The sequence below is a fragment of the Trichoplax adhaerens genome, genomic scaffold, assembly GCF_000150275.1.
Source record: "Trichoplax adhaerens TRIADscaffold_1 genomic scaffold, whole genome shotgun sequence".
Taxonomy (NCBI): domain Eukaryota; kingdom Metazoa; phylum Placozoa; class Uniplacotomia; order Trichoplacea; family Trichoplacidae; genus Trichoplax; species Trichoplax adhaerens.
Window position 1 is genome coordinate 7,144,329 of NW_002060943.1, and position 12,027 is coordinate 7,156,355.

Below are 12,027 nucleotides of genomic sequence, written 5' to 3' on the forward strand. Positions count from 1 at the left end.
ATCTTCCTAGTTTAGCCGTTGTGTAAAGAAGATTTAATACTGTACTGTCAAAGCTAAACGACAAGACTGGTTATATAAGTCTAATGGAAATCTACCGATCCAAATTTACTTTCTCATTGAGTAACCGCAAGCTCTTAAGAGGTACTATCAGAGCTGGCCGTAGTTTTAATTTCTTTCGTTCTATGCGCGATAAAATCAAAAACAAAACATTAAGACGGAAGAGATAGCAGATCAAAAAACCCATATGTTTTCGAAGGCCTCCGCTATGTTGAAAAAAAAAAATTACAAATAAACATTACTGAATGCTACTAATAAAAGTTATTAAAACTCTTAAACCTTGTATTCAAGGAATACTAAACTTTTAAACCAGAAATAGCCGCTTATAGGGGTACATGTAGGGGATTCATTAATCCAATTGCAACGCAAATGATTGTTATATCACAACATTACTATTACAGTCTAAATCGGTCTGACTAGAATAATCCCTAAAAGGCGAATACTGTATATAAGAGTACATGTTTAAAATTCATTCCCCAATATATATATATATATATATACTGTACATTCCTACAAATACTTTTTTGTTGGACAGGCTAAAGGTATTTTCTATTGTATTCATTCATTTTACGATGTACTAGGTAGTGTCTGAATTGATTAGAATACAGTCTGATAAGCAATAGAAGGTATAATGTCAAAGGCTATACTATTCAGAATTTCAAAAACTCTTTCCGACTTTATGATGCCAACGTGCCACAGGCTTGATGCCTGGGCTAGTGTCGCCATGTAATTTATATAGCACAGTACAAAGGGTAAAGGCGTCGCGGTCATGGATCATTCACATGCTAACCTCAAATTTAATTTACAATATTCGTACAGGATCGATTTTAGATTTTACGATATTGCATGCAGCACTCAGAGCTACTCGAGAGACCCCACAGAGAATGAAATACTGAATGATGTGTTAATTTGCTTACAGTTCACGGGGCACTTTCAAAGTATTAATAGAGTACAGTACAGCATGTTGAAAAGGGATACTCTTCAATAGCGTAGACTACATCCACTGTGGATTAACTTGCGTTACAGCATTGTACAAGAACTTTACATGGATGTTGTTGTTCTTCTTATTCTTATTATTGCTACTATCATAATACATGCAGAAATACAGTATATTCTTTTTTGAATTCTTTTGGAGTCGACATATTATTATTATTATTGTTAATTGAGTCACGGACAGATAAACTCCTACTGTGCTGCATTTTCCTTTAATAAAGTACGTGGTATCCAGTTTAATTTCCTCAAACTGTATACATTTATTTTTCATCCCTAGGCAGATCGTCAGCATGTTAATCCATGGACGGTACTGGATCTTGCTTGGCTTTGAAAGAAAGAAAAGTAGTTTATTATGGTATTGGTATCAGGTCCAAAGGACTACAATAGTGTCCCACCAGCAGGCGAACCTCTATTGATTATTTGTGGTTTGATCATGATGTGCTGTATTGACTATCAATGTACTGGACGTGTCTATCACTATCGGCCCACTATTGACAACACTTCGATATACACTATGTAACAAGAAAAGCAAGATTGTAAATTTAGATAGCACGGAGGAAGAAGATGTCTACCAGAAAATAGTTATGTTGTCAGTATTGACAACACTTCGATATACACTATGTAACAAGAAAAGCAAGATTGCAAATTTAGATAGCACGGAGGAAGAAGATGTCTACCAGAAAATAGTAGTGTTAGTGTTGTCAGAATTGACAACACTTCGATATACACTATGTAACAAGAAAAGCAAGATTGCAAATTTAGATAGCACGGAGGAAGAAGATGTCTACCAGAAAATAGTAGTGTTAGTGTTGTCAGAATTGACAACACTTCGATATACACTATGTAACAAGAAAAGCAAGATTGCAAATTTAGATAGTATGGAGGCAGAAGATGTCTACCAGAAAATAGTAGTTTTTGTCAGAATTGACAACACTTCGATATACACTATGAAACAAGAAAAGCAAGATTGCAAATTTAGATAGCATGGAGGCAGAAGATGTCTACCAGAAAATAGTTATGTTGTCAGTTGTCAGTGTTGTGCAGTCAACAGAGAATTTCGGTAAGGGGGAACGAGTTTTATCTTAGTAGTTTGTGCTAGCGTGTGAAACGCTCGCTCAATGCTTCATCTGCATGCAGCAGTAGAGAATAGAGAAGTGGCTGTGCAGCATTGCGTACAGTACTGTACAGTATATTCTGTACTGTACACTGTGACTGGATCACAGTATTAGTAGTGTACTGTACGCATTGTACTGTACGCATTGTACTGTACGCATTGTACTGTACGCATTGTACTGTCCAGTACAGTACTGTACAGTAGTACTGTACTGTACATTTTCATCATCTGCCAACTACAGCACTGTACAGTACAGTACTGTACACTGTACAGTAGTTGTTGGCAGACGACCCTACAGTACTCAGTACTGTAGGGTGCAGGTGTCGTGATGATGAAAAACAAAACAATTCTTCTTCTACGGTACCGTACGGATACCATTACAATCGGTACACACATACATACTGTACTGTACAGTGTACACATGTACTGTACTCGGAAAACCATAGACTGTAGCTGTACAAGTTGTATGAGTGCAGTATGCAATACGATGCATGCGAGTAAAGTAAAAAGTATAGAAAAATATCTGTATAAAGGCCCACTTTCAGTCTGATTGCCAGTGAAGCGCTATGAACTTGACGACTTTGAGTACAGTCCTGCACCTGTAATTTGTAGTTGGCCTACAGTACACTCTACAGTATATTGTATTCAGCGTTTTGAAGTTTTTCCACACGACCGTACAGTGTACAGTACCGTACTGTACTAGGCTGTACTGTACACTGTACAGTATTCCTTGACAGTACAGTACAATACTGTACAGTACAAGCATGTCACACGTCACAGCCATGGATTGTGTACGTACAGTACAGTACAGCAGCTAGTTTTGCCACCAAGATGGTACGTAAACATGACAGTCAGTTGTATCCATTTGATAGGAAGAAGATCTCGCCACGGAAGTGGAAGGAGAATCGCGCGCTTGCATTTTAACTTGCTCTTGTTTTCCATCGGTAGATTTCAAGTAGTGGTCGAGCGGTCGTCGTCGCTTGACTGACTAGTGTGCTACGGTGTTGATAGTAGTGTGTAGAAACCAGTCGGTTAGGCAGCACTCTTTAATCTACTCATCCTGTAGACTCAAAACGGCAAACGTTGTGGGCAATTTTGACACCAATTTTTTAGTTGATGTCGGTAATCAAGGAATGGGAAGGAAGAAGAAAGTCCACGGTAATTATCCAATACATCAATTTATCAGCAAAGATTTCTTTCTAACTTTCAATATTATTCTAGCTCTAGTCTATTATCATTTTTTTGCCTGTCTTCACTTTCTAGCGCCTTTTGTAGTTTGATGTGTACGATATGCTACGTAAGACAATGGAATAGCTTTCTCTCTTGTCTATAGTACTTCAATTCAAAATACAGTATATTACTCAACTATGGCTAATACGAATAGTAGTGGAAATAGATAGATCCATTTCATGTTGGCTTCATCGATAGCCTTGGATGGCTTTCTTTCTCTTTCGATATGCTTTGCAATCTACCTCAATCAATCGGATTGCAAAGAGTCCATTGACACTGGATGGAAAATCATATCTAATTCCATCTTTTGTAACTACTTTGTTGAAAAGAAAATGAATCTTGGATCAAAATGATACCTCGGACGCTTGGCGTAGTACGACCATAGTACAAGCATGGCTAGTAAATTGACAGCATTAGCTTTCATCATGCTAGTCAAGTTACATTCATTTCCATTCTAGCTCATCCATACATGATCATGTACAACACCAAAAGCGGTAGAAATGACCGACGAATAGTCATAGCCAATTCAATAATGTACTGTTTGGTACTAAATTGTTGGACATCTTTCTTATTTTCCTATTGTTGATTCTAGTAACTTTCCTTTTCTATACAATCTCAGATGACTTTTGTCTCAGTTGTAATAACTAAAAAATTGCTTTTTTATTCCATGACTGATTGGCTTGAAAGAGTACTGATGAGAAACAGTTTATGCCATCATGCGGTTAAAATCTCTCATTTTCAATTTTTTTTTTTCCTCACTTTTTTTTCCTTTCTCCCACTCTTGTCGTAGCTGACTGCAATAATGCTAGCGATAAACAAGAAAATCCGTTGGAACTCGTTTTCGTCGCTCAATACATGCGCTTAAATCAAGAAAAGTATAAATTTCAACCAGTAACTCCAACTGTAAGTCATTTAAAGTTTTTGTGTCTGTTCTTTTTTTGAAGAGAGAGGGGGGGGGGGGGGGGAGATTGAAATCGTCGACACGGTTAAATGAATTATGGTACGCAACAACTGAGCTAATGATAGTGTGTTATTGTCCATGAAAGATTCGCATGTTGTAAAAAAACGTTTATACAATTTACATTCAGACAGTTGTAGTTTTCAGTGCTAATTCAATGCCCGATAATCAGACAGTAATGTATCATAGTTTACGATATCGCCCACATACGTTACAACTATTAACTTCTTCCACTTCTAACCTTGTAATTGTTTCATAGCTTAAAGTAGGATAACATTCTAAAATTTGGTGTTAATCGATATTAAAATAGTTCAAACTTATTATCTCTGGAGTGCTACATTAATGTAAAGATGTTAATTTATAACATCAATACTATCGTTGACCTGAATTTTGGGCAGTATCAACTGTAAAGGCATCACGGAAACGATGCAAAATACTCAGTAATAGTTCCAAACTTATTCAAAGCCATTTTATCCATGTTGACAAATCTGTTGCAATACCACTAGAACTTTTCATTAACACTTTTGACTACTGTCCTGAGTGTCTTCTCTTATGTAGTCGAAAAGTGTTGCCTTCAATCGATGATATTATGCTGCTATCGAAATGATCGCATCCTGTTGGATACAATACTACAACTATTGCTATATCGGTATACTCCTGTTGATAATCTATGCCGTTTATGCTGCTTTTGTTGCCCTAATTCATGACTGTACCATGTGTTTATTAACTTGTATATACAGTACTTACCTACAAAGTAGTACTACTCTACATGAGAAAGAAAAAACTGAATCCTCTCTATCGTCATGTTTTTACATCTGATAAGGATAAAGTCAATTCAACTATTACTGCTACGTCCCTTTTTTTGCTCAATATTATTATTATAAGTGTTGTAAAACATGTTTATCCGTTCCATTTTGATAGGAATTGCTGCATGCCTTGTCGCTGTCGGATAGTTCGGTTATAATTGACACTATTGTCAAACTACTAGGAAGTATTTCTGCCCGCGACCGCGAGACAATGTAAGAATAGATAATTAAGATATAACTTTTGTCGTTAATTTCAACATATTATGAAAATAGCCAGCTTCTGATTTTCACCATAACATGTCACATCTTGAATGTATTAATCTACAACGATATATCATCAGGATTGAATAACGAAACGCAGATTAGCTACGACTTAATTGAATAGTTAAAATCAATGTTATACTTATTGAACTAGTATTGTCCAGCTCAATTTTGTTACTACATATGTGATCTTTGATTGAAACACTTCAATGACCAAAAATGTGCTCAACTTACGATATTGTTAATACGCATATCAGTCCATTTTCAACCGTTATGTGCAATGTGTAGTTCCCTTATCGTAGATCTAGTTTAAGATTGGATTTAAGAATCATGATGCACAGTATAATCTTTCTTGAGCCATTTTAATGTACAGTATACTGTACAGTACTGTACACTTTCTTGGCATCAAACGACAGGCTCTACTGGACTCTGACGTTTACTGTAGAGCGTAGACGATTTAGCCCTAACATCAAATAGTACATAAGCAAGTGTAATCCTTTTGGCTTATCACTTATGTTAATCCGTTGGTAGAAAACGTTGAAGCAAAGTGTAGCAATATAGGCGAACGAGTAATTTTATCCTTGTATATAACTTAGTAAATCATCATGGCAGTCAGATTTATCTGAAGTGCTTGAAGAGCAAACTCACCTTGGAAACTTATTGAAAGAGAAAAATTTTCAGCAATTGAAAGCTAACGACAGAGTAAGTGATACATTGTAAATTATTTTCCAACTAAATATTCTGAAAGCATTTCATTGCTTTTTGTTTCTTTTTCACGTCCCAATTTTTTTTTTTCCCCCCTTAATACCGATGGCTTATTTCTCTATCCTGTCTAGTTCTTAATCCTACTGTATAATTTTTTAATTTTCTTCTGTATCTGTTAACACTTGCTTTCTTATTTTGTCATGCAAACCCTATCTTTTGTCTCGTCAATAGACCACCACTGTTTACCTAGTAATCTACTGTCTTGTCGTCGAGTTTACAAACATAGTAGTATGTTAATGTAAAACAGTCGAAATTGAGAATGCCTAAGATTGTTGCTCAAGTTATTCCATTTCTAGCAGCAGTCAAAGTAGAAAAGTGCGATCTACTACATCAATAGCACAATGTTACTGAACTTATTTGACTATGGAATCATGATGAGTTGTTCATGTAAAACTGCTTGGAAATCCTTTCAGCTTTACCAGCAGTATCATTTGTCCTATGTATTTCCCATCTATCTCGACTCTAGCATAATCTTGCTGTTCTCAAGTTTAATGAATATCAACACTATCCTATGCAGTTATTATGAGCTAGCGTATTATCATTCATTGTCTAGTAGTCATTAGAAGAAAAAATTCAAACTAAAAATGTCGGAAAAATTTTCTTTCTCCATCGTCTCGTCCTCACTTGTCATGATTGCAACATGTACTATAACTATGATGAACAGCGGGACACTAGTACCGTATAGATTGTACCCTGATGTATGGTAATATCCAGTATAGCACTTTATTGTCACGGTCGGTCAACCTCCGGATGGTAGGACAGACAGGACTAGACAATGTGCTCGTGACCAATTCTGCTGAACTATCATACTACGGAAAATACCGATAATGCCTAGTATTTTCTATACAGTAGTATAAAACGTAAGCCATCGTACGCCACCACCATGACACCAAATGCAGACAGTCTCAATGTCTGGCCTCTAGCGGTCTACTCAAGTACGCGGGGAATTTCATGTTTTGCTCATGCTCAGCGTGATATTAAAGGAGGGAAAAAAGGATCTTGATGACTACTGAAGAAATAGATGGGCTGCCTGTGATTATTTTATTATGAATAAATTAACTCCACAATATTATTAAGTCAACATTAAGGTAATTTTAGACAATTTCAATAGCTACAAGTTAAAAGAACATCTAATACTGAACGTTTCCACTTATAACGTAGAGTACAAAATAGCACGATTTATCTTGAATTGCATTTTTGTACTAGTATTGAACAGTCTTCATCGATCGAGTTGCTATGGAGTAGAAAGGTATATACAGTAGCTGGCAGGACAATATTTTAACTGATTTGTACAATACGATACTTATAGGCTATGTAATATTGAAATACGATCAACTGATGGCGTCTAGAATTACATCAGTGTGTGTGTGTACTTTCTGTTTGTATTGTCTTTAGTAGTCTTAAGCTTCCTGAGCAAACTACTCCACCAATTTTCGTTACAAATTGGATGTATAGAATTTAACTTTTGCATAAACATAACTGCAAATGGATCGCTTTTCATTGATTATCTACAATCTTAAATCAAGTTGTTGTCGATAAAGACAGTCATAAATGGCTCGTCAATTAAAATTTTGTGGATAGATGGACTAACTTTACTGTCAATAACGTCTACGGCGAAATGAGGATAGTACTGTACAGCATTGATTTTGTACACATAATTTGTTCATCCTACGTTTATAGAAAATCTGACAACGATAAATGAAAATCCTATTCATGTCCATTTGATTCCAGCATAAAATGCACGATTTGTAGAAAAATTGAGGAAATTTCTTAAATAGACAGACTATTGATGGTATTAATAATATTTATTACACTTTTCTCGTAGTCATCATCAATAATTTGCATGTTGTATTGCGTTATTGATATGCAACTTGGATTACTACAGTACACAAATGACAATTCATTTATATTAGAATTATCAGTAACCAATCTTGTAAATATACAACGAATCACTTACACACTTATAGTATACTCCACGTGGCTGTTATAGAATAATATATTATTACTATTATTATTATGTAATTATTGTTTGCTCTACGCTAGCTAGTTTATCATTTCCAAATTTTGGATACTTCTTTCGAACTTAAAAAAATCCTATTACTGTTTACCAGTTGTCTGTACTTGAATTGCTCATATGGTTGAATATAGAAGCGAAATCGGAAGACTTGCATCAATTTGCAATTGATAAAACGAACGGTGTTGCTGTAAGTTATCATTTATGTCAATTGTTTGGGTGAAAGAAGGAAAGATATCTTTACCTAGTATCTCTACTTTCTTCCTGTAATGATAGTAAATAATTTAAATTCGATTATTGAAACAAGGAATCGAGCAATGTATAACATCAAAATTTTTATAATTGATTGTAAATTAAGAGGGTCCAACCTGTTGGCCATGATTCGTCCGATAATAGTTATTGGTATTTAGGAGGTAAGTCATTAATATGATTGAAACAACTAGACATAAGCTTAATGTAGTACTTATAACGGTAATTGATATCCTCTGACGTCTTGTGTACCATGTTGAGATGTTTATTATCTTTCTTAATATTTTATTAATGCATTACCTGTATAATGTACTGCAAGAAATGTCAAATCCTAAAATCCATTACTCTACTGTACTTTTACAAATTACTTATTAACGTTTCTATCAAGATTATTTTTGAAAGATTTTAAGAATTAACGTATCACCTTTGATTTATTAACCATGTTAGGGAGTAAAGTCTTTAAACAATCAGCTTCTAAAAGAAGTCGTAATAAGTAAGATGTCAATTTATATTATAACATCTTAGTAATTGATATTACCATTAAAGTTTCTTATTGGATTATATAGATGGGAAGTGATTTGTGCTACTATTGACGACTGGAAATCAACATCGAAGTAATGCTATCTCCAGTTTTCATAACCTATTTCATTTATAAAGTACAATATCTTCTCTACTACTAGTATTAACAACATGTTTCCATTCTAATAGAAAATTTTGTCGACATTCTGGAGAGAAAGAAAAAAACCTAGGTCAAGCTATGAGTACTTTAATTCCTAAAGTTACAAAAATTCTAGAGGTAAAACCACTGGTACTATCAAGTAGATGCTTTATCTAACCTTTTTAATCGTTTTATTTTTTGTTTATGATATAGAGTCGAAAAAAAAGGATAGCAATTTCAACATCAAAGCCAAATAAAGCTAAGATGACGCGAGTAAGTTCTAGCTTTTATTGCAGTTATCTTAATTTATTTAAAGAAGAACTGTTATGCTAAAAAGCCATAGCCTAATGGGTCGCTATAGAATACTATGTTGATATAGTTCAAATCTGGAGCCCTTTGAGTTGTCAAATCCGTTATCGTCATCAGTAACATTTTTTGTCATCATATTCACTCTAGGAACGAAATAAAAACGCTGATACGCAAGAAAATGCAAAAGTTAGTTAAAGCTATCTCTTGAAAATAATTTAAGCCTAATTTCACTATTTTGTTACTATTTTCCATAATCCATATAGTTATCGTCTGTTTATTTACTCATAGTAAACTTATATATATGACAGCATCTGTATAATTGTCAAATAGTAAATGAATAATTCCTATATACGTATGATTGATTATGCTTTTAATTGTTTATTCATTTCTCCTTTATTATAGAAATCAGAGAATGTACACCAACCTCAAAAGAAGGCAAAAAAAGTATATAACAATTTATCACTCTAACTGTATTAACATGATAGTTAAAAGTATCTAATTGCAATTACATTCTAATAGGGAAAAGCTGTCAAATTAGTAAAAGAAGAAGATATTGAGAAGCAGGAATCGACAGACGATAATGTAAACAATCTTAAAATGAAGTATTAGCTGAAAGAAAATCGGATCATATTTGATGGATTACTTTGTTGTACCTATAGGAATTTTCCGTTCCCGAAGATCTTTTATTTGATGCATCTCGTAGGAAACGTAAATGTGTCTTACAAAAGCAAAAGCAGAGTAAGGTTTGGTGGGATGAATTGTCAGATAGTGGAGAAGTATCCGCTAGTAGTGAAGGTATATTGTCATCAATTTCTTTTATGTAGCAAATGTTTACTAGGTACTTTTAGGAAATATCAGAAATAATAGCATGTAGTACTTTCTATTCCTGGAGATTGATTTTACGAATATTTTGTAGAAGCCTCTGACAGTGAGGGTGAAAAAAAGTCAAAACGAAAAAAAAATAAAAAGAAAGAGAATGATGTATTTGTTGAAGATACCGACAAGGCTTACATTTTCACTTCTAGTATTGCTAATGATGCTGCTGAAGCCGTCGATGAAGGACTATTTGATAGCATCATACATTATCATCACGTAAAACACGGTCAGCCAAAGACTAACACTTCTATATCAACCGCTAATCAGATTCCATCTACTAGCCAAGCTAATTCTAATAGTCAAAATCATGGACACGATCGTTCAACAACAAAAACGTCGTATAATCCAAACAGCTCAAGTCATAGAGGAATAATTGGTATTAAGATTATTTTAATTTTATTTTATTTTAACCTAAATCATTAAGTAGTGTGATATTGATAATACAACATAGATGTGGTAATTTATAAAAGTCATACACGTAAATATTGAAATTTTTTACTTTCAATTCAGATGAGTATCAATGGCATCCATATCACTCTGCTCAACAACAACAAAATACTGTACATCAACAACAGCCAATGGTCATGCATGGACCAATGGAGGACATGATGCTTGGCTATGGAATGTATCCTCATCAAACGACAAATCCCAATGACATTTATCAACGCCCATCGTACCAACCGGCTTCGATGTATCAACCACAAATAGGTGAATGGAGTCACCAAGGCCAGTTGGCTTCACAAAATGCACCGATACAAAAAATGTTGCATGGTGTAAATTATCCTGCATCTCAGCAGCGTATACCTCAAATGATGCCTACTCAACAGCAAACGTCGCATTATTTAGGTAGTAATGAACAAGGGGGACCTTTACCTGGACTTTTATATTCTACACATTCACCTCTGCATCGTCCTGCCGAACAGATATTATCTCGGGACCCTACGAAAGCTACAGGTACAGCATCAACAACACCTGACAATAGCGCAACCGGAAGTCAAACGACGAGTGGAGTACAAGACAGCCCTAATATCGTCCCAACTACTACAGATTCTCAATATTACCCAACACAAGGTATAAATCAACAGCCTGTTGGAAATAGGCTTTCGCAAAGTCAGCAATGGCAAGCCTATCCGATGTACATGCCCCAAGATCAATGGCAACATTACCAACATACACAAATAGGAGGTATGCCTGGCATGCCTTCAGCAGGTTTTGAATATCCTGTTAATCCATCTCAATTCTCAACTACTGCTAATGATCCTAGTATGCCGTCAATTCCTAATTCTAATGCTCATCCTAATAAATATGCTCAAGCTATTGATAAGGATCGACATCGTTCTGCGCAGCCGTTTTCGGTTGAAGGATTTCTATCGACTAAAGATGGTAGTTACCAACAGTCATCTGCTGTTGGCCAAAATCAGCTAGCACCATCAACCTTTCATTCTCAATCTGCAACCACAACTAATACATCTTCGTCTTATCCATACCATTTGCAATATCAGTCCGGATATGGAAACAATCCCAATTTTTATCAACATTTATCGAAAGAGCCGAGCGGTAATTTTACTAATGCTTCATCTATGGCACCTAATAATAACTATTCTTCTTTACCAGAGGTTGCTCTGCCAAAAGAAAATAACACTATGTAAAGGGAGCATCATAAGGGACTACTACATTGAAAATTTACGATTATAACTAGATACTTTATCTAATATCAGCGCTTACTTTTTTCATCTC

General features: G+C 34.9%; 1 protein-coding gene across 1 annotated transcript; it reads left to right on the forward strand.

The window, feature by feature from the left end:
* Positions 1-2,995: 2,995 nt before the first annotated feature.
* TRIADDRAFT_52072 (uncharacterized protein) lies at positions 2,996-11,939 on the forward strand (the record flags this gene model as incomplete). The annotated part of the gene is made up of 18 exons (XM_002107984.1): positions 2,996-2,998; positions 3,037-3,119; positions 3,231-3,322; positions 4,185-4,297; positions 5,274-5,371; positions 6,016-6,121; positions 8,296-8,388; positions 8,557-8,611; positions 8,895-8,940; positions 9,014-9,061; positions 9,156-9,243; positions 9,319-9,378; positions 9,562-9,600; positions 9,817-9,858; positions 9,934-9,996; positions 10,074-10,209; positions 10,331-10,666; positions 10,801-11,939. The coding sequence occupies 18 exons, from the start codon at positions 2,996-2,998 to the stop codon at positions 11,937-11,939; spliced, it is 2,640 nt and encodes an 879-aa protein (XP_002108020.1).
* Between the last annotated feature and the right edge of the window lie 88 nt (positions 11,940-12,027).